The following is a 23,256-nucleotide window of genomic DNA, read 5'->3' as shown; positions in this document are numbered from 1 at the left end:
CGCAGCTAAGCCGACAGAGGTAGGCGGCTAAACAGCTCATTATAACAACCATATTTACTTTATATCACACCAATATATCCTGACAGGTTTTGCTTTCCCATGTTTCTCAAAGTAAAGTAACACACAATTCAACTCTATTACAAAGAAATCTTAATGCTAACCAGCTACCTTTAGGTAGCTATAACTCACCAGGATAATCCACTTTATTGGGAAGAAATTCCCGATGGAGTTCATCCTGATGATAACTTCTCTCTCAACAGCTACTCTCCAGCTTAGAAGGTTTCTCTCTCTGGCAATTCTGCCAGCTCCACTCAATTTCACGTCTTGGAAATCTTTGGTTAGAAATGTAGTATTTCATTCTTCTCAACCTAAGTGAGCTTCTGTCTCACACACCCGTCTTGCGCGTTTTCCAGTCGCTGTGTGGGGACTTGCGGCTTCGCTGCGCACAGTAGCTTGGAAAGTAAAGTTGAGCAAGTACTCGGCTGAAATGAGTATCCGGTACAGATAATGTACTTTTTATGAGTACGAGTATCATCAGAGTAAAACGTGTCAATATCTGTACTCGTAAATATAGCAACTTTTATAAAAAAAACTTCTGATTAACCCATATCAATTTCAGGCTTAAATGAACAACTTCCAGTTAGTTCCACCCACTTCTTGTTTAAGCACCACCCACATCTGGTTTAAGCCCCACCCATTCTGAGTATAGATACGAATATAGATCATTTAGTTGGTTGAACAGATACAGATACAGATAGTGGTGTACTCGCGCATCCCCATTAGAAAGTGCCTACCAATCATGGACTGTATATAAAGATGGATGTCTCCAATTCCTCCCACTGTACAAAAATGAAGGCAAAATATCCTGGAGCTGTCATCTTGTGCTGGTGACGTCATTTAGAGCCAGAGTCTGCGTAGTAGTGATCAGGATTGATGCTGCGGTATCGAGGTCCTGCCCATACACTCGGCTGACTCAGTCGCGAGCAGAGCTCAGCTGTCAATCATGACGTGAAACCCCCTTTTTATAGCATCAAATAACTAATTAAAACCAAACTTATAAAAACAACAACACTTGAACATGCATCAGTGTGACGAGAAGTACCTAAACTGACAGAAAGCATCTTTGGGAAACATTTATTTGACGTGTACTCAAACATGTAGATTTTTAGTTTGGCCCATGTCCCATCCGCTAACATGGAGGGGGGCGGGGTTTATGACCTATACTGCAGCCAGCCACCAAGGGTCGATCGAGATGTTTTGGCTTCACTTTTGGGGAGCTGTCATGTCGTCTATCTTTATATACAGTCTATGTTACCAATAGCCTGCTAGTGAGGCATTTAGGGAACATTTGTATTTGGCTACAGAAAATAACCTGGGTTACACATACAGTACTCATTACTCAGAAGCATATTATGCATATGACTCATGAGGGGGGCCAGCAATTGTATCAGGGGTCCATGGCCTCCCCTGACCCCCTCTTGGCGGCGCCCCTGGCTTCACATCCTCTACGCATTACCACTTATGTTTTTTTTGTGATGTAGCTGATATCAGGGTGTGTGTATGGGGGCACTTAATCAGCGTCCAGCCACAAGGGAGTGTGAGGGTTTGTACATACAGAGCTGACTTTCAGGCCCTGCTGATCCCAACATGCTGTGAGGAAAATCTCCATGTCCTCCATGTTCTCAAACTCAAACAAGAAGGGGTCCTTAGCTTCAAGGTCCTCTCCCTCCAGTGCCACCCTCAAGGCCTTCTGCTGGTCCTCTTGATCCATTCACAGCACAGAGAGGCTGGCTCCTTTACCTCTCCTGTGAACACCCCCGGGTTGCAGCGGACCCACTGTACAGCCAGGTGGAGGTCCTTTATGATGTTGGGCTCCACCTTTGACAAAGAAAAATACCTGAGGTTGGAATTACCCTATAACATCAGCTGTTGGTTTGCCATTACCATACCTGAGTAACAACAACAGACAGACAAGCTAGTCAATACATGCAGTGTACAGATTGGTCAGAGTTAAAACATATTGGCTCTTTTTGGCTGTCTCGCTTAGAGGGCCAATAAGGTCCATTCTCACCACTTCATATGCGTTTTTCACCTGTGGAGATATGTGTTATTATCTTTTCATAGCAATTGTGTATTAGGCCGTAGACCCTACCTTGATTGGAAGCAGAACTAGTGCCACTGTCTTAATTGGGTCGTTCGGCTGACAGTGATGACAACATTTGACCTGATGTAGGGATTCATTGTTTAAAACAGAAAATAAATGTCAGGCATATTGAAAAGATAAGACTGATAAAATGTGAAATCTGAAGTTGAATAATGAGTAAACTGAAGAATGATTTGGTGTGCACAAGTGTTCACAACAAGAGAACTGTGTGAAAGCCATGATATTCAATTCAATCCTTCGATCAGAGTTCTGGTCAGAGCTGCTGTAAATCATCTCGGCACGACAGTGATTTAATCACTGAATTGCACTCCGAAACTGTAGGGGCTCCAAGTTTGAAACCTGCAACTACCTTATTTTTTATTTTGGACCACTGACATACACTGACATATTATTACCTTATTTGCAGCTTATTTACACATTCAGCATATACAGATAAACAGATTTGAAGTCGTGTTTCTGGCCATCTGGTAAACAATATTCACTCTCCTTTTAGCTATGATTTTGGTCTCCACCAACTCCTGAGAGAAATATCTGGCACTTTAGCTGCTAAATGCTCCTCTATGTTCATTAGTTTGTCGCTAACTTTGTCTGCTGTTTGGTGTTGAGATAGTGTTTGCTGGGTTTTTAGAACTTGTTTTCTGGAAACTGCCTGCTGTCACTGGAAAAGAGGTTGATGAAATCAGAATTTGTTGGTCATAAAACCAAACCCATTATAAAAGCTAAAAAGCTATAAAGCTAAAAAGTTCCCTTGAGCTGAGGGGAATTGTAGACATGGGTGATAATTCTCTTTGGGTTTATCAGAATGAGTGACCTATTTAACATTACGCATAATCGTTTGATCCATTGTGAATATAAAATATTGATCATAGCAGCTTTAAAAGCTAAATGATCTCAGGTATGTTATTCTTGTGACACAGTTGCGATTATATGAAATTTATGCTTTGCATGTCGCAAGAGTCTTTTTCATCCAAATGTGCTAATCCAAGGTATCATCTTCTGTCTGTCTGCTGGTTCACACTTGCAAATTCACCTTTCCAGATTGGTTCATAGTATCCGTTGTCAAGGGAATGAAGAGTTCATGTGTTGCATAGTTTTTTTACAACTTGGGGAGGATATCAAGTCATTCCAAGTCATAAAGCCAAGGTCCAAGTGAAATCACAAGTCACTGGTGTCAAAAGTCAAAGTCAAGTTGCAAGTCTTTATTTATTTTGTCAAGTTCAAAGCAATCAGAATCACTAAATCACACTTCTGGCGAGTGGTGAGTCCAAGCTTCAAAACGTCCCTTAACAAATTTGTGGATGAGGTAACAGAAGCTGCTTCCATATCTTTCTACAGTCTGTGGGTGAACTGAGTGAAGGTTGATTAAGGGCTGGGTAAAGGCTATGTTAACTGGGTGAAAACTGGGGGAGGTGAAACATCCAGTCCTACTTCACCCACTTTGAGGCCCACATATTTCCAACCTAAGATCTCCCTGCCAGAAGCAGTGTGCAGCAGCTATTCCCTATGAAACAGAGAAATCATTTGTAATGGTATCGCACAGAGCGGCCTGTGTTTTGTCTCAATGAGAAGGCCTCGGCTGTTGCCAGGCAGATGTTTGAGTCGGATCGCCGTGTGGTGGAACGCCACCCTTCCATCTGGCTCGAGCTCCGTAGGCTACAGGAATAGAGTACTGAGAAAGCAGGGAACACAACTCCCCTTTCAATAGCGATAGCATGATAGAGGAATGTTCTTCCTGCACCTGCAAGTCTTTTCTTTTATGAGTGCACCAGAAGAAAAGAAAGACTTAAGCAATAATAATTTGAGGAATTTAATTTTGCCTCGGCTAAATCACTTGGAATGTTTGCATTGCACCTCAGAAACTGAGTCTGTCCCGGCACCAGGGATAGATTTGCCCTGCTCATAATGAAAATATGAGCAGGCCAAATGAATCCTGAGAGTTGCATGAAAAATATGTCTTGTCGAGTGAAAGAGAAATACAACAACAAACATCCTGTGAGGAGTGTAAATGGGATTTTAGGAGTGATAAACAAAAGGAGCTTTCACACAGTGCTCTTGTTGTGATTTTAGAAATGATAAACAAAAGGTATTATTCTATATTAATCTTTCAGCTTGTCATTAAGTGCTCTCATTCTTAGATAATGAAACGTCTATCTGGATTAAAACCTAGATTGGAATCATATCTCAGGCATCTGGATTGCAATCATAACTGTTAAATAATCATTGATAATGTATAAAAATCAACACTTTGCCAGAGTTGACATAAAACTACACAATAATTTAATACTTTAAAACTGCCTACCTAGAGCCATACCAGTGAAGAAACTGCACCCCAGTCAGTGCTTATCAACTCCAACTGTAGCTAAAAACATGCCATACCACTGGAAATGTTGCTGTGTAATTGCAGAATCCTGAGATATTAAGATACTGACTGTGAAACAGATTAAAACAAAGTATTCTTAGGTTATGCAAAGACTTTCCCCTGTGCACCAGGCAGGCAGGCAGTTCCCTCCCATCATGTCCTGTCTCCCTCTTTAAGTATCAGCTATCTGCTGCCAAAAGACTGACTGGGTATTAATAGCAACACTCCCAGAATCTAAACCACATTTGTTTAGGTCAAGGCTGAGCTCCGCGTCCATTAAACAATACAGAGAAACTCAAACGACTCTGGCAGCATAAAGAAGAGGAATGAAAGATAAACTAAACAGATATTCGATGTTCTATCTGCTTCAGATAGAAAAGTCAACTGAAGAGGTTAATCATTTAAACTTGAGTGCACTGTACATGCGTCAGCCAGCAACTTTGAGTCTTGCTGCTGAACGCTAGCCAGTATTATGCTAGCCTGTATTATCCAAAATGTTGTCTTGCCAACAATAAGTGTACATGTTATTCTTCATGTAATGTGTGAGCTGACCGTGTTTATGCTGAATGAGTTGTGGCGTTACTGTCATCTTCAGGACTATAAACAAGTATGGTGGGGCAATGCATAGGAAGGGTGTTTATATAAAACAGCGACATCTAGTGCACAGGCCTCAGCAGACATGAAAAATGAACAAGACTTTGTGCACATCTAATTATTTCAGCTACATCAACAATCTGAGTCAAGTCAGTTTTGGTGGCACTGACTTTCTTGAAACATTGAAGGAGCCATTGTTTCTCCACTCTGAAGTTATTTGGCTGTGGAGGAAAGTGTTGGGTGAGGGATTTTGCAGAGCATCTCACCAGGAATGGCACACACCTTGACCGTGAGTTGGTCATACAGCAAAGTAATACAACTCCAATTCCAACCTGCGCAATGCTGCCGAACAGTCACCTCTTTGATTTACCAGAGTAATTTCAGAGAGGTCCAGATTATTACTTTGTCTGAGCCCAGCGGGACTTTCCGTTCAAGGTGGCAGGGAAAGGTCAAACAGGAGCAAACCTGGAGAGCATGATGTAACATGTAAGACTGTGAGTTTGTCCTGGCAGACCGTGACTGGATGACTGGTACCAAACCCTGCTGACAAGGTCCAGAACATTCCTTTTTAAAAGTCAAGCCTCATTTTTCTCAGAACAGCGGGAATAAAATCCAACAGGAAGAGGGGGGAAGGAGGAGAGGAGACGTGTGTGTGTGTGTGTGTGTGTGTGTGTGCATTCATGTGTGTGCACAACAGAGAGTCTATTCTGCAGGGCCGTGTCTGAACTTATAGTATCTCTGGAACTGGCATTCGCCCAAACGCTGACACATCTGTCCAGAATCTGAAGACAAAAAGAGAGGGAGGGGAAGAGTGTGCAAAATAAAGATACAGTGTAAGTGTGTGTGTGTGTGTGTGTGTGTGTGTGTGTGTTGAGGTCTCTAAAGACATAAGTATCTAATAGCTTGGGATGTCCTGTAATACCTCTGCTCCTGTGATGGTTGGTTTCATATAATAACAATGAAACACTGTACTGTACACAGTGCACAAAGCAAGCTGGAGCTGCTAACATGCACACGTGTTGAGTATCTGTGGTGAACAGGGTTAAGTAAACAGTAGCACTGATAACCCTGAGGTTGCCCTGGCCACTCTGATTGGCTTATCTCTTCGTGATGGCTTCAAAAACCCTGGCTGCCAGCCAACAGAAACAGGGCAGGGAACACTCTGCCCCAATCAATGTCAAGAAAACATGTTGTGTTGAGACACAGGAATAGATAGTGAACCTGTGAGGAGTCTGATGTCTTGAGGTATTGGTTACTGTATAGTACATATGGCCTGTCTGTCAGTACTCGCTAGACCTATTCATTCCCCTCGGATGTGGTGTTTACTCACACATAGACGATGTTGGAATAATGCATGTTAAAATCAGCAGAAATACCTGCTGCAGCTGTTTTAAGCAGAACAAGCCCTGATATACCCACTGTACGCTAGCTTACCATCACCAGAAGGCAGACAGACAAAGTTAGCAACTAGTGTTCGCATCAACAACTTTACAAGGTGATAGTATGTCAGTGTTGTGTTTACAGCTTGTTGCACAGCCCCCAAGTAGCCAGAAATCAGTTAATGCAGGTTTAGCCACAGTAGCTATGTTAGCTAGCTTACAATAGCTAGTTAGCTGAGTGCATGATTCACAAGCTAGATTCATACAGCATGGGAGATAAATGCACACCACTTACCTGGTGAAGTACTGATAGCGGCAAATATAAATATGCTACAGACAAGAAACAAATACTGCAAGGTAAAAAAAAGAGGTTTAAGAGAAGTAAAACTAATTAAATGCCCACACATCCACACAGGTGTTTGCAGTTATCTGATTAGACCTGGCTCAAGCTGAAGCTGGGCAGAGCTACCGGTACACTACTTTTTGCTAACAATCCCACACTCCAATGTGTGGCATTTGATAGATTTTATTACAGTCATCCAACACTACACTTGCAAAATGACAGTGATTCGTAAGTATCTGAATTCACCCATCATTACTATTATTAATTACACCTGTGCTCTTCCTGCTATGGCATTTTACAATGTCTGGTTTATTATACAAGGTTTATTTCCCCCTGGGGATCAATAAAGCGTTATGTTATATACAATAGTTTACCCTAAAATGTGAACCCCTCTGGATTCTTCAGATACATTTGTTTTAGCATTCTTTAAAGTGGCTATAGTAGATATATTAACAATAACAATGCATCAAATAACAATGTCAAGCCAAGTCAATTCAGCATATGACACCCTCTATTCTTAGACCCTCGAATCGGATAAGAAGCTTGAGTGAAAAGAGAGGACAATGAGGAGAAACTAGGGAGAGAGAGACAGAGAGATAGGTACACAGCTGTGCTTGTGGGACACAAACAAGTGTGACAATGTCAAAGGAGTCGCTCGTAGTGATGAACCTACAGAGAATTAGCACCTGAACCTGCAGCTCCCCCCGGCATTACAGAGTGAGTTTCAGCTCATTGTTTAGCTGTACTGTTTTGGTTTACTCTCGCCGCTCTCATTGTGTTGTTTTCAGCCGCAGCAGGCAGCTGTTTTCAGTGAAAAATCCACAGTACCCCAACCTGCTCAGCACCAAACGGCAAACAGACACATTTAGCAACTGTGAACATAGTGGAGCTGGTAGAGACCAAAAATACAGTTAAAATATTGGAGATGTGGCCAGAAACACAACTCCAAATGAATGATAATGTTGCTCCGTAACTGCTGGATGTGTAAATAAGTTCAACTTAAAAGTGATGATATGTCTGTTGTGTTCACAATTTGTTTCTGCTGCCCCCAGGTGGCCAAAAAAATAAAAAAATCTGTTATTGCAGGTTTAAAGGAAATCTGTAAAAACAGATCTGTGAACTTGACTTGTTTGTTAAATCTCCATCTCGGTATAGGCTGTCCTCGCTCCTCAGGTATGCTCCCATCATAGATCTAATAAAATTAAAGAAAAATCTACTGTGGGATGTAGAGAAGGTCTATTCTCTGGTTAGTCTGTGAGTAAATGTAGCAAACAGTAGTGTGGGTTACTTTAGAACACAGGAGGAGAGAGGAAAGCAGGGGAGCCTTATTGCTCCTGTAAATGCATCAGCTGGCCTCAAACCCGAGTAAAAATCTAGTGAAAAGTCATTATTCTGCTGTCCAGGCCTGAGCTGTTTTTATTGGAGGTAAGGTCCCGGTAGCAAGCTCTGGTGCTGGTTTAATGAATGGTGTGCTTCAGCCTGAGAATGTAGGAAAAAGGCCACGATGTCCCTTTACAAAAAGGTCAAATTTAAAACTCTGTGTGTGTGTGTGTGTGTGTGTGTGTGAACATAATCATACCTTGAGTAAGTGTACCCACCCTCTATTTGACATGAATTGCTGTGAGGAGAGCTCATAGTAAACATTATATTATTATTATATAATATATGGGGATGGTTTTAAAAGGGCCAAACATACAAATTAATTCCTTGCTGTAAAATAAAATTGCCCACCTATCCTATTATTTGACAGCACATATCTCTGTTGTAGGTGAAGGGGGAACTGCACACATTAGTGCATTTGAAAGTGATTTAACTAGTAAAGCTGTTGTTGCACTGCGTAGCTCTGGGTTCTGGGCAGCACAGGGTACGCTGCCACTTACACACACACACACACACACACACCAAGCAATTTTGTCAAAGTAAGCCCCTAAATATAGCCATCGCACAGTGTTATTATCACAGCAGGGGTGGTGCTCTGTTATCTCTCACCCTTCACTCCCATTGTTTTACTACTCCAGCAGATGACAGCTTCACTAGGGCTGGGCCCCATTTGCTCTGTATATGGCCTGTTATATAAGACCTGCACTGACGCTGGTTAGTTTGCTGTATTTTCCAGCAGCAACACTATATAAATGATTTCATGTCAGGTTTTATGTGCCAGAGAGGAGAAAATCCTCCCATTTTGTGCTACAGTCACACTCATGCCTCACATTGTTATTTTTATTTGTGTTTATTCCAAATGACAAGAATGGAGTTGGCCCTAAAGGGAAGGCTGACCAACCATGACGCATGAAAAAAAGAAAAAAATTGCGCAGGAAACAAAACTCCATCAGCGTCTCTGTGCAGTGAATGAGCGTGAGAATGGCATGCATGTGGTGGTACACATACCAAAACATCAGTGCAGGAAAACATACACCATCACATTCAAATACGCAAGACACACTCAGTCTTCATTGGAGACCATAAAAGTAACAGCTGGACTCTGATTGGTGGGGAAGGCCTGGCTTCTTCCAAACACACACACACACACACACACACACACACACACACACACACACACACACACACACACTGGGTTACTTTCCTTTCTTTGTTACAGAGCAGCGACATGAAAATGTCCATCAAGGGCTTGCTGAGTCACCGATTCAGAACTAGCCATAATGAATGGCATGATGGGAAGTAGTGGTCCTGTCGCAGCAGCCTAATCAAAATCCCTCGAACCCCCTGCTGTGCTGCTGCCTGGCCTGGGACCAGTGATTGCAGACAGATGCAACAACATAACACACACACACACACACACACACTCAATATTCATTCACAAAAGCTATTGTTAACCACGCCAAGTGTACCAAGCACTGGCCTGTTTCAGCATGTCCCAACAACAAATTTACTTTGCTACTATTTTTGTCACACACACACACACACACAAAACACAGTTCTCTACAGTGTTTACCACGCAAACAACAGTATATTTGTTTGGGTGGTCAGAGGGATTGGTACATACCAGGAAGAGCTTAGCATTAGAGCTACAAAAGGTACTGTGCACACAGAGTAACAGACTATTGATTCTGCACCGACCCACATACTGTACATTTCTGAATAACATTTAAAAAATACACATTCAAAATGTAGGTTTTATGTTATTTTTAACATCTCAGAAACAAAGTCACAGTGCTTATGTTCAAGATGATTATTGAGTGTTTGGTTTGTTTAATACATGCGTCACTCTTATAAGATGACGAGTAGACTTCAAGAAATAGTTCAACATTTTGGGAAATACGCTTATATGCTTTCTTGCCAAGAGTTAGATGAGAAGATTGATACCACTCTCATATTTGTATGTAAGTATGATGCTACCGCCCAAAGCTGGTTAGCTTAGCACAACTGGAAACAGCGGCTAGCCTGGCTCTGTCCAAGAGGGTAACAAAATCCGCCCACCATCACCTCTAAAGTTTATTATTAACATTTTATATCTCATTTGTTTAATCCATACAAAAAACTAAGTGTAAAAATTACACATTTTGGTTTTATGGAGAGTTATGTGTTGGCCTCCTTCTAGGCCTGGAAAAATGACTTCCAGGAGTTTTGTTGTCACCGTGAAATTGCGGGAAACAAATACTTGAATAATAAAATCAAAAAGTGTATTAAATCTGAATCATATTTTTGAGGGATGTGAAAATCGGACAAAATAAACATCCCAATGTTTTTTCCTTAGAGCTAAAGAGCTTGCCCTCTGCTAGCCTATGGAAAACACCAGCAGGGAAAGATAAGATATTTCAAAGGCTGCTGGTGATACTGGAGCATATGGACAAGAAACAGTATGACGTACTGCTGGAATTAGAAATTAAAGGCCTTTATTGAGAATTGTCTAAAGTATTGTTCTTTGTGTAGTGATGCAAAACAATATTAGCTTTGCTTGCTAACATTAGCTACTGTTTGCAACTTCTTTGGCCATCAGCAATAAATAATCATCACCACAGCAACATATTATTGGCCATGTCTATGTACACTCCCACCATTACACTACAAAAGCTCAGTTAGGTGTTTTCCTTACTTAAGGCATTCAATGTATCCTCAGTCTTTGACTGAGTCCCTGACTGTACTTCTGGTGCTATGGCTAGTGCTAGCAGCGCTGCTCGCTCACAGATAAAGAGCAGCTGGGTACTGAGTAAATGTTCTTGTTACCTTGTGCTTTGTTTGCAAATGGCCAGCAATGTCATAAAGACCTATCATTTTTTGTGCTAAAAGTTGCAAATGTAGCTGCTAATTAAGTTACCTTAGCTCTGCTTATAGTGTCTGTATTGCTTCAAGTGAGCCTTCCCAGCCACACACCAAAGCTTCCATGGATCAGTCATTGTGTGTTGTAATGGTACATGCAATGTGTGTGCATGTGTAGGCAAGCAAAAATGCATTCTCCAGCACAACTCAAACATTAGCATGCTAAGATAGCAACCACAGATGTTGTGCTGGGTAGCATCATATCATGTGGGGTCAGTCTTTGAGTACTCACAAGGCATTGGGCTTGTTGATCAGTTTCAACTGAACATTATAACCTTCATGAAGGGAGGATTTATTGCAGGACTGTTAGACTGCATTAGTTTTAGCTAGGTGTACCTAATAAACTATTTTCATGCAGTTTTCTACTCTGGTCTAAATTCTCTCTACACATTTAGAACTAAATGAATGACCAACCTCAAGAAAAAGTAGTTTGTTAGAGAACGAGTTGGTACTGGACAATTAATCATACTGTGTCATAAGTGCACCTATATGACATTGTGTGATGACATTGTTTTTTAATTATCTGAGCATGTTTCACTTACAAACATGCTTTAATGCATTACAGGGTGGTTAAACAAAACCTACATTAGATCAGAGATGGTCTGTCAAACAAGCATGACTCAGATTTTCCAAACATGAAACACCAAGGGCAACTTCAGTGAAAATATAACAGTCTAACTGCAACCATCTGTGTGTTTGTGTGTGTGCACGCAAGTGTGATGCAGCATTCATCATCTGTGTGCATACTGTATGTGTGTGTGTGTGAGCTCTCATAGTAAAGAATGTTTGAGAGTCTTACCAAGGCGAACGCTTCCAGTCTAGGTCCTTATATTTCTGTGAGGCTTGCCTGTTAAAACAAAGATTATAGCTGTGAATTACATATGGTTTAAAGAAAAATTAACATTCCGTCTCCTGGATGTCACCAAGTGCCAGTGTTTTCATCAGAACAGGCTGAGGGGTCAGACAGGATTTCCCTCACCGGTAGCAGTTGGCTACACAAATATAGACCTGAAAACAAACATGTTATTGGAGAGAGTGGCACAGGAAAAGCCAGACAAAGCGTCTGTGACGTAGCAGCTGAAAATAAATCGCCGTTCCTGATGAATGGTATTTTGTTTAGTTCTCAAGACTTCTGATTCAGAAATGACCTCCTTGGCAACGCACAAGTCAACACACAATTACAGACTGGCCTACGTAATGATAAATTAGTTTGACGACATTTGGCTTTAAGTGGTGGTTGTTAGACAGTAATATAATCCAAATTTGCCCTGATTGAGTTTCTTCCCTGACCACAGTTATCCATAACAATACGTATAATATTCATTTGAAGCCAGAAAGTGTATTTCCCCAAGCACTGATTAGGCCTGATACCTGATGACGGGTGAATGTGAATTATTTGCTCTTCCTGTTGCACTTTGATTCCTGTCTTTCCTTTAAAAGATGGGAACTGATTCTGTGGACCGCAGCATGCTTCCTGTCTTTGGTGTGAGTCTGGCCTGTCAGTGGTGAAGGTGGTGGAAGAAGTCCCTATGAAGTGGAGTCGAAGGCTCACAACAAAACAGCGTGTGATGAGAAAATTGGATTTTACTGGTATTGGCTTAAAGTCTCTGGACTCAACTGTTTGACAGACGTTGAAATGATGATTTTGATTTGGAGCTCATAGCAGATTTTAACTGAACATGGTTGTACTGCCATCTAGCAGTGCATCTTTGCTACTGCGACAAACCCACTAGAGGGAAAAGACTATATGAAATCACCTGTCAAAACAGAGTTTCAGCGTTAATCATTAGTTGTTCAATTTATAGAAATACCCAGAATTTTAAACACAATAAACACTTTCCGGATACATTTTCAGGATATAAGATTGATTGGGATAAATCGGAGGCTTTGCTGTTAACACAAATTTGTCCAACCACATTCTTTCAAGTGAGCAGGTTTTGGTCTTTTTCACGAAAACTGGACAATATCGTCAAAGCCAACTTTGACCCGTTAATGCAGAAAATTGATCTTGATGCAAATAGATGGTCTTCACTTTTTCTGTCTTCATGGGGAAAAGTCAACATAAACATGATGAATTGTGTTCCAATAATCAATGATTTGCTTTATTCTCTCCCATTAGAAATCCCCTTCAAGTATTTGAAGAAATGTGACAGTGTATGTAAGGAAGTCCTTTGGAATGAAAAGCATCCTCACATGCATGGGAAATCTGCAGCAGTAAAAGTGGAGGTTTAAGGCTCCCAAAACTTATTTTGTTGTTATGCGTTTATTCTGAGGAACATTGGTCATGGCCCCCTGAGACAGCCCCTCCCCTAAGCCCCTCCTTAGATGTGGTTGGGAAAGAGATTTGGGTAAGCATTTGAATGGCATGAAATCTGCAGCAGAGAAGAAGAAGAAGCATGTCAAATGCTTAAGGGTACATACATAAAGTTTAAAATTCTACGTTGTTGTTAACGGTCCCCCAGTAGGTTAAAAGAGTTTAACTTCAAAGACTCTGTAGCTGGATGCGCACAGTAAACATGCCCCAAAATCTGTCCATTTTGGATGTAGATTCGCTGTTATATTGTTAATGTCACAGGTGTGCAGTTTGTACACTGTCCAATACTTTATACTTTAGGAGACTGTAAAGTGTTATATGCCCCCCCCCATTTGTAAGACAAACACTTTGTTTGACCCCTCTTGTTTCTGTTTGTGTTTGGGTGGGGCCGGGGTTTTGTAGGAAATAGGCTGTATCTTTTTGTTCTCATTTACAGTACTGGTGTAATATTTTAAAATAAAAATTGCAAGTTGTGAGCAAGACTCATGATAGCAAGCAGTTTGTTTCCTTCCATTACATTCCATCCTAACTGTTGGGCATCTGTATAAACGTGTGATTCGTTTCACTAACTAGTTGAGTCTGGACATGTTGAAATATCTAATTGTAATTGTCTCTACTGCAGCATGCTGTGGAAACTTGATTGTTGTTAAGGACTGGATTTATCGCCTGATCACTCTCTGTAAAGCAGAGGACAACTTGTTTCCAACTTTATGTTTAATATGCTTTTGATGAATGTGTGTCAAAGACCTTGAACGTGATAGTTCTACATCATTGTAGATGAGATGTATTAAAGTCTTGGAATACTTCACATTTGGTCCCACATTTACAGCTCAATAAAATATATTAAAAAACGGTTTATCCTGAAGCTTATTGTTAAACAGTTTCATTTTCTCATGAAAAACGTGATTTTAATTATCCTCTCTCTATAGCTGCTCAACCTCCATCCCCACAGTCCACTACTGATTGTCTTAGAGTTGGAGCCCCATATATGCAGAGTTGTATATAGTGGCAATCTATCCCATATGTTAACTTAAGAATCTTTAGAGGTTGCAGGAGATCAAATCAAAACACATTATGAACCTGCGCTTTTACATCACCATAATTTTATTGTGAATAACATGATCAATACATGACTTGTTGCATCTTCTGTTGACACACATATCTGGCTTACAGTTTTTGTCATGAATGCATTTCTGTCTTTATTGTTACAGCAGTTAGTAGCTGGAGCATTAATCATTTGTGATGATAAAGCACGATATATATCAACAGCTCGAATCACACGAATTCCACCTCCTCAAAAAAGTTGCAATTTATACCATTGTAAGTAAGGAGTAAATGAAACAGAAAGATGAAATGAAGCCCTACACCCGGATTCACACTAACACTCCTTCCATGTAAAACCAAACAGCAATTAACATTTAAAATGTGACTGACAGTTTTAATAAACTATGAATACTACATGGCATCCATTACATCTGTTGAATGCTTCCACAGACAGAATAGTGAGGGATTTATTGTGAAGGTCAGTTTGTTCTACTATCACGGTACTGGTGGGCTCACTACTGAACAGAGAAGGAAGTCTTGACAGGATGTAGTGCTGCCAGTAAACAGCAGCAAAAAAGCCACTGAACTAAAGCAGAAATCCTCACGCAGCAACAAGTTATTTAATTTTTCTTAATTCTGCTTTACTGTACATGTTTCATGGTTGTAACCCAGCATGGTGGCTGAAACCATGTTTTCTCAATGATGTGTTTTTGTGTTTTGGGAACTGACTGGTGCATGATTATGAACAAAATATGTAGATGTGACTGCCAAATTATGTTCCACATTTCTTTCAGCATTTATTTGAGTTTGTTGGTCCGTATTTGTTTTTTATTTGTGGTGTCTGGATGCATCTTTTCCATGTGAACTCCTTTCAATTATTTAAGCTAGTCACTAAATTCAGTCTACAACCAGCTTCCTCATATCTTGTTGTTTGTCAGTGTTCATTTCAGCCTCCCTGAACACAACAGAAACCTTTATTACAGTTCAGTGTTCTACCCAGAAAATACTTTCATTGTTAAAAGCAGAGGTGGAAAAGGTACTCATATTCATTGATTAAAAGTTTCAATACCACAGAGGAATAATATTATAATAATATTATCACAGTCGTTTTGAAACACTACATTTCACAAGAAAATATATCACAATAAACTAATATTTGGAGTTAGAAAGCATCAATAAAACACAAGGTCAAGTGTATTTTTCAACAAACAGCAAAACGTTTGAGTTAACCTGCAAAACATCACTCAAAAAGATGCAAAATTAGAGGACTAGCTGGAGAGACCATGCTCACATTTAAGAATTTCATATTTGAAAATAATGATAGTAAATGATAATAATTAGTTAACAAAACAAGAGGTATAAAAACTGGGGCCATGTTTTTCATAATCACCTAATTATAGTTAACACAATCTGGAATCGATGGAATATGAGTGTGGTGTTGACCTGCTGCTGAAAACTGTTTTAAAAGAGAAAGCATACATAAATCTGAGAAAGTGTGAGACAAATCCTTAAGGTACTAAACAAACTCAAATAATAATAGTTACCACAGCTGAAGAGTAGACTGAAGCCTTTGCTGTCCTCGATGAAAATATGACAGCAGTCAGTGTGGGTGTATTTCCCGTGCTGCCTTCAAGTGCTCATCAAAGTCGCAGTTACAAACGCCTTTAGTGGTCCGTTGGTCTCAATTTCCCTCAGGCAGGATCTGGGAAATTACAAACAGAAACTCTGTTGTACTGCTACTTTTTCTGTATGTTGCAACCCTTTAGAAGTCAGTTTTATAGAGGTTGACTATGCAAAGTTGAGGAAGAAAAAGTACGAAGTCTTCCCTCCAAGTTTCACTCATTGTAATTCATTTGTGTAGCTTACACATCTCTCCATTTCCAAAACAACACGTATGGGCAACGTAAATCGTGGCTTTCTTCGTTGTGTTTATAACTAACACGTTAAGAAGGGAATGTTGGAGGTTGATTCCGATATTTCACAGTTTCTGTGAAAGCAAGAGAGGGTGACGCAGAAGTTGTTATCTGGCGGCCCAGTGCATATTTTACATATATTTCTCATCAGATGAAGCATACTTTATCGATAGCTTCCAAATATTTTATCATTTTAACACCGAGAGGTTTTACTGAGATGCTCATGTAACAATGTAAATCAAAGACACACTGCGCATGTGTACCGATTAAGCGGAAGCCGTATCTGCGCTAGGCGGAAGCTGTAACGTCCTTTCTGCTCCCGGACTGCCATCATGGTGAGTTCGCCATGAGAGTTTTAGCATTTCTTAGTCGAATTTATTTTAATATATCTCATTGTTTTGTCACAACAAGCGTCACTTCTGTTGCTAACACATCCATACGCATATTTGTTAAGTGTTTGATATGGACATGTAGGTTTATTTTAAGTTTTAACGCAATGTCTGTAAGATGTCGGCTAATGCCCGCATTACAACGTGGTCCTTTACACAGAGAGGGCCGAGAACTGCTCGGTTAAGCTAACCCATTTCACTTGTTTTGGCCTCAGAACATTTATATCTTGTGCACACGATGTTGTTCCATTTAAATACATCTTATACCCAACGTTACTGTTCAATATAGTCCCATTTTGTGAACAGCACACACATCGGCGCAGAAGCATGAGCTGGCTATAGTTAGCTAGCAGTTGTTGCTGTAACGCTACAATGCAATGCTACCAGCCGGGTAGTTTCTCAGCCTCCGGACTGACCTGTTGGGTTGTCCCCGAAATACAGTCTCTTGTGTTGTGCGTGTCCAATTATACTTAGAAGGCCAAAATCGTACCGTACCCAACTGTCCGAGTACAAGGCAGCCAGCCTGTTTTTGAATTTCAGCCATTATTGATGTGCAACTCTGGTGTCTTTCTCAGGTGTTCAAACGCTTCGTTGAGATCGGCCGCGTTGCCTACGTCTCTTTCGGACCCCATGCTGGCAAGCTGGTGGCCATTGTAGATGTCATCGACCAAAATAGGGTGAGCGCTCTGGAGGACGGTGGATTGATCACAGTGTGCCTTAGCCTTTCGAGTTGTTGATATTGATTGTTTCTTGTGCCCTGCGCTTTTCAGGCTCTTGTTGATGGTCCCTGCACAGGGGTGAAGAGGCAAGCCATGCCCTTCAAGTGCATGCAGCTCACAGACTATGTCATCAAAGTACCTCACAGGTGAGTGGGAGCACTAGTCAGTTCCATATTGCCAACAATCCTGTGAAAGTGACAAATCTTTCACAGGACCCATATTATTTGCAAATATGTATGTTTCTCTCTGACATTTAGTGTTTTTATAAGGTAGAACAGATGTATGCCTTAAATATTTGTAGAATGGCCTTATTTTTTATTTTTTGACCAGTACAACCACTCAAAGGAGAGAACACTAGAAATTAGAGAACCAACTACAGTCGCATGGTTTCACGAGGTGGTGTATCATTGTAGTCAAGGTCAGATTTGTGTCCACGCTGTACTGCAAATATGTTCACAAGTGCATCCAGCGTGACCTCCTTGAATGTCCAGCTGACTGGTCACATCACCTAACACAGGGCCAACTTCATCATGAATCTGCTGTCTTTTTGTTGTAGTTGTGTTTAGAAATAGTGTGAAGTATTAAATATTAATTACATTAATGATGTCTCTGGAATCAGTACTTACTTGATGTGATGTTTAACAGTGCCCGCCAGAAGTTTGTGAGGAGAGCCTGGGAGAAGGCCCAAGTCAACGACAAGTGGGCACAAAGCAGCTGGGCCAAGAAGATCGAGGCAAGACAGAAGGTGAAGGCTATGTTTGAGTATCTGGTCTCTATCAATATTAGAAGGTTTGATTGGGAGATTTTATATATATATGGGCACATATAACAGTCACACCATTGTAGCAGTTTCATTCTGCAGTTGGATTTCTTGGCTTTCATAGAGTATTATTTAAGACACGTTACAGCTAATATAAATTTCTAAAGTTTTAGAATTTAGATAAATTGTTGGATTTTGGCCATATACGGTTTTACTTTTTTGTTGTGACTGCAGTTGAACTGTGTTTTGTAAACTCTGGGTAAAAAATTGTCAGTTGAATATTATTTGGGAGAAACGGGTATACATGCATAGAATCTGAGTTACTGTACACTGGAAGTGTTTATTTTATATACCATCGGTGACTCTTATATTACTGTCAAAGCCTAGGTAGTCGTGGTGACAAAGTTTGTAATGGGTAAGTGATGACACGGGCTCCCATCTCACCTGAGTGAGTAATCTGAGCTGCTTGGTGGAATTTTGGATAGGAAGACGTTATGAGGTTTTAGATTGTGCCAGTTGGCTGACGGGTGCAGTGGTGTTTGTACCAAATGGTTTAATCCCATTGGCATGTCAAACAACACATAATACGGCACATGCTGCTTGTGCGTCGAGACAAAAGGCAGCGTGTATCAACATGGTAAATAATAGACTGCATTTCCAGGAAGCTGGTCAGATTTAAACAGCCAACAAATTTTAGTCCAGTACTTGATGTAAAATGGATATCCAGCTGGTATACATCACCCGAGTGCGTGTTGGCAGCTGTGTTTGCATCCTCTTATGTGACATTGTGACTGAGTGATCTGTTTGACTCCAACAATTCCTGACAGTGTCATCTGCTACTTTATTTGCTATAAAGCAAAAGTCACTGTCAACTACTGATCTGGCTGAGATGGCATCTCGTCTTTTGTGTGATTAATTTAGGTACTAGATGACGGTATAAACTAATAAACACATGACCTGTACGGTGGGAAATACTGCCTCTGCTTTCCCCGAAGGTTAAGGTTGTTTTGTAATTAATTTTTAATGGAGGCAGCCCACCTCCCCTTCAACAGCTGTAGGAAAATCTGGATTGGTTTACACATCTTGCTGACTGCACTCCATTAAAGCGGTTTCCCCACCTTTTGAGGTTGTGTACCAATACTGCACACGAGCATGGCCAAATGGAGCGCGGCCACTATTTACACCACCACGGAGTTCAGGTGATTCTTGTTAGAAAAGTAAACATGTAGTGTTCTTGACTAAATCTTCTTTGTTATCTTTGCAGAGGGCCAAAATGTCTGACTTTGACCGCTACAAGGTGATGAAGGCCAAGAGGATGGTAAGTGCAACAGAGACACAAATCACCACATTCAGGCAGGTTTCATTTATGCAAACATGAGCTTAATCCTGGATGTTCAGTAAAAACAAATTGGGGGGGGGAATTGTATTTAGAGCATACACGTAAATATCACTTGTAGATTTCTTTACCTTTTATTTAACATGTTGAAATAATGAACAGCATATTTACTCCTCTTCCCTATTGATGCTGTTATAAAAAAATCAGTTTAAATTCTACATAATTTTTACTTTTTATTTTTTTAAAGCATAATCAGCTTTAGCTGTTGCAACATCCCTGTTCCCCCTGGGACTAATTCTTTGATTTTTGGCTTAAACACATTGCTCTCAATTTGTTCATGTTACATTTGATGTAATTTGGTACCGTGTTCTCCATTTTAATAAAAATATTTTTATAGATGAACATGAATTCAATTATAAGCAGGGCTGGGTATCATTTAAAAAAGTTACGATACCAGTACCCTTAAGTGATACGATACCATTTGAGGACTTCATTGGATACCCATCGTGTGAATGGAAGCATTCAGTTAAAATGTCACCACGCCTACGATCCAAATGATCCATTTTGAGTTTTCTTTATTGTGTGGGCGCGAGATAAGTGTAGAGAGCCAGCACAACAGACCAGCCTTGTTTATCAGAGTGTTGAGTAATGATGTAAGTTAACATTTTGAGTCAGCCATAGAGGGTGTATCAGGCTATGTGTAGCTCTGGTTGTGTCTGTTTTGCAAACCAGCTGCAAAAAAACAAACCGAGCCAGCGGTGCTGCTGAGACAGCGGATTGTGAGCTGAAGGTTCCCCGGTAAACACTCCGATCTCTTGGACTGTCGCAGTCCCTCCTGCCCAGCCTGCCTGCTGACTCGGTTAATATACACTGCACTCGGCTCGACTTCACCGCGACAGACTGTATTTAGCTGCTAGCTGTGGTAGTGGGCCAATCACATGTCACATTAAATTGTGATTGGCTGTGAGAAAAACCATACAATTTTTTTTTTCTAGATCTTGGTACAAAAAGGATCGAATGCAGCAATTGTTTGACTAGAGATGTTTTGATACAACTTGGTACTGGGTTATTTCGGTCGATACTTAAAGGTACCGATAATTGTAAAGGGTCCACTACTAAGAGCAGGGTGAGCATGGTTGATTTAGTGAGGCCAGTTCTCAAATATACCCTGACTATTGTCCAACGGGACTTGTTATAATGTTGTTAAATGTGATCAGAGCCTTTTCACAGATGGCTTAGCTGTAGCAAATAAAATTAATGATGGGTCAGTTTGATTTAATTGTGCCAGTGAGCGAGCATTGAAAACAGTTAGTCGTCAATATTCACTCTCTGGCAGACAGTTTAAAGGGTCCATTAGTAAGTGTAAAGTGTGCTGATCCTACAGCAGTTATTGAGTATTTTTTAATTAATGCTCTTATTCCTTTTTTTTTTCTTGCAGAGGAACAAGATCATCAAGCATGAGGTGAAGAAGCTGCAGAAGGAGGCAGCAAAGAAGTGAACAGTTTTCACAAAATAAATCTCCTGTTCAATTGTTCACCTGTGTCTGTCTCTTCTTGGCAATACATATATTGGCTCAATTAATGATTTTGCCACTTGTGGTGTCATTTATTCTGAATAAACTTTATGGACTGGTAAATGCAAACTTCCAATGTGTTACATTTCATGGAAACACTCATATTTAAAATTCGTATGTGAAGGAGAATCTTCTCTTGAACTGAAGACATGATCCCCGTTTCTGCTTGACAGGAAGTGGTATTTTGTGGCACACGCCATAGTCTGTTAACACTGTAGTAGGGTTTTTTTTTTTTTTTAGGCTCAATAGAAAGGTCCCATGAAATGATCTTGACGGCAGTTTAGATGCATCTGTGCCTTTTTGGACTTGGTATTAGAAGAAATGATGCACCCAGCTGTATGCAGAGTTGGTTGAGTTTCATCCAGGGGTGTGAGTACTTCAGCCTGATCTCTGGTGGTTCTCTGTTCAAACATTTTTTTTAATTTAGCAGTTTGCTTCTAGTACAGATAACAGTGAGTCAGCTGTTGCTCAGTTTAACAGTCATGAAACCAACAATGTGTTAAAGTATCCACTTCACCTGATAAAGAAAAACTGGGGACAAAAGGAGTGGGTGGGTTAGGGTTAATCTTACCCTAACCCACCCACTTTCCCTTTTGTCTTTTTACACATGATACTATGAAATATTACAAAGGTGTAAAATGTATTCTACTTTCAGGCTGTACTTTTCCATCTTCTTTTCTCTTTTTGTAATAAACACATTGAATCATCTCTAAATGAAGGGTCCATCCAGACACATTTTAATGTTTGGGACAGTAGTTTTCTTCAATACATTTGTGTCGATGTGTTTGCTCTGATGAGAGAGTAGGAAAGCGTTTCTTCGCTGAGGGCAGGTTCACCATTGGTTCAGATCATGCTCAGCTCGAAATGAGTGTTGGTTTTCTCCCCTAAGAATTTATTTATGGTGAACTGAAAAAGTTTGAAATGATTTTAACTTCTAATACATGGTGCAGCGCTCCTGCAGAAAGATCTACTTCGCTGTGTGTTACATTAACTCCAATACTGACGTGTATTGTGTTTATTACCTGCTTTGCATTTCCCAATCCAGTCTTGGCCTGTGACTTAATTTGATCGGGATTTAGGGTTGATGTAGAATCCACTAAATTAGTCCTCACTACAGCATTGGTAGCATTTTAAGTGAGAGTGTGAGTTGTTTGGTTTGAAATAGGAAGTGAAAATCATATACAAAGCAAAATATTAGACAAAACAAGATTCTATAGTTTGGTTTGTGCTAAGAATCATTTTTTTCCCAAACATCCACTAGATGGCAGTCTCAGCTAATAGGGGACATTGACCATTGACATTGACATTGTCTCTATTTTTACTTAAAAGAAGCAGAAAACCAAGGTAAAACCACAGATGTATAATAAGAGAGGTGTTTTTATACATCCATGGCTAATACCCTTTCAGATGCATATAGATTTGTCTGAGCCCCCTGAATGCAAAGCTAAATCCTCTCTATAGATTAAAACACGTGGGGAAACTGTTTGCTGCCAGGTTGTGGTGATGGAAGGAAATGAAACATTATCAAACTGAACTGGTGTCACTTAAACAGACCACCACGCAGTGCTGCTTGCCACCAGTGGCTTTGACTTGAAACAGATGATCATTAAAAGAAATCTTTTAATGGAGCGCATGCAGCCTGCAGCCCAGTCCCGGCTGAAGTGAGCCAGCATGGTAGGACATCCTGCCACCAGCCAGACAGGTTCTGCTTCAAATCTCTGAGAGGAGCTTGTAAATATTACATAACAACACACTTGAACATTGCCCAGCTGGTTCAGTGCAGAGAACAGGGACACGCAGTTTATGCCAACACACACACACACACATACCAGGCGTTGGATTCCTCCCTGGCAGCCCGAGAAATGTGGCGGAGGATGGGTGAGTGGTGAAGGAGGCCTGAGGGCCAGCTCACTTAGTGGTCTGAATGACAACTTGCTTGGATTTTATATAGGAAGTATAAAAGCTGATAATGAGCCATTGTTCTTTTCTAGCTTGAGCCATATAGGAAGAAAAGCCTTAAATTACGACCCAGACACGAGCAGAGGTCAGGTAAAGATGAACAGGATAAAGTACATTTTGTGTTATCATGGG

General features: G+C 40.5%; 1 protein-coding gene and 2 long non-coding RNA genes across 6 annotated transcripts in view; 1 reads left to right on the top strand and 2 right to left on the bottom strand.

Moving 5' to 3' along the window:
• LOC122864389 overlaps positions 1–7,025 on the bottom strand; it is a 7,400-nt gene extending 375 nt beyond the window's left edge. The window contains exons 1-3 of one of the 2 annotated variants that reach the window (XR_006375207.1): positions 6,792–7,025; positions 2,153–2,224; positions 1–1,878 (exon numbers count right to left, since the gene is read on the bottom strand). The exon at positions 1–1,878 is cut by the window's left edge and continues 375 nt beyond it. This is a non-coding gene — a long non-coding RNA (uncharacterized LOC122864389). Of the gene's footprint in view, positions 1,879–2,152; positions 2,225–4,463; positions 4,609–6,791 lie in introns of those variants that run through there. The other variant, XR_006375208.1, reaches the window with a different exon arrangement.
• Positions 7,026–15,247: 8,222 nt separating this feature from the next.
• LOC122864388 lies at positions 15,248–17,407 on the bottom strand. Of its 3 annotated transcripts, none has more exons than XR_006375206.1 (2): positions 17,273–17,407; positions 15,248–16,177 (listed from the first exon to the last, which is right to left on the bottom strand). It is a non-coding gene; the product is annotated as an uncharacterized LOC122864388 (long non-coding RNA). The 3 variants fall into 3 exon arrangements; XR_006375204.1 differs by having other exon boundaries at positions 17,194–17,345; XR_006375205.1 differs by lacking the exon at positions 17,273–17,407 and adding an exon at positions 16,342–16,516.
• On the top strand, positions 16,668–21,126 carry rpl14 (ribosomal protein L14). Its single transcript, XM_044171736.1, has 6 exons — positions 16,668–16,723; positions 17,353–17,454; positions 17,548–17,642; positions 18,142–18,241; positions 19,521–19,574; positions 21,031–21,126. Exons 1-6 carry the CDS (start codon positions 16,721–16,723, stop codon positions 21,088–21,090), a joined length of 414 nt encoding a protein of 137 aa, XP_044027671.1. The 5' UTR covers positions 16,668–16,720; the 3' UTR covers positions 21,091–21,126.
• The last annotated feature ends 2,130 nt before the right edge of the window (positions 21,127–23,256 follow it).

Source organism: Siniperca chuatsi, linkage group LG17, assembly GCF_020085105.1.
Source record: "Siniperca chuatsi isolate FFG_IHB_CAS linkage group LG17, ASM2008510v1, whole genome shotgun sequence".
Taxonomy (NCBI): Eukaryota; Metazoa; Chordata; class Actinopteri; order Centrarchiformes; family Sinipercidae; genus Siniperca; species Siniperca chuatsi.
This window is presented reverse-complemented; position numbering and strand designations above follow the sequence as displayed.

What these genes read in the sequence shown, in the direction of transcription:
- rpl14 (XM_044171736.1), top strand. An exon ending in GTCATCAAAGTACCTCACAG is followed by an intron (nt 17,643 to 18,141) that starts GTGAGTGGGAGC and finishes GATGTTTAACAG; the next exon opens with TGCCCGCCAGAAGTTTGTGA. An exon ending in TGATGAAGGCCAAGAGGATG is followed by an intron (nt 19,575 to 21,030) that starts GTAAGTGCAACA and finishes TTTTTCTTGCAG; the next exon opens with AGGAACAAGATCATCAAGCA.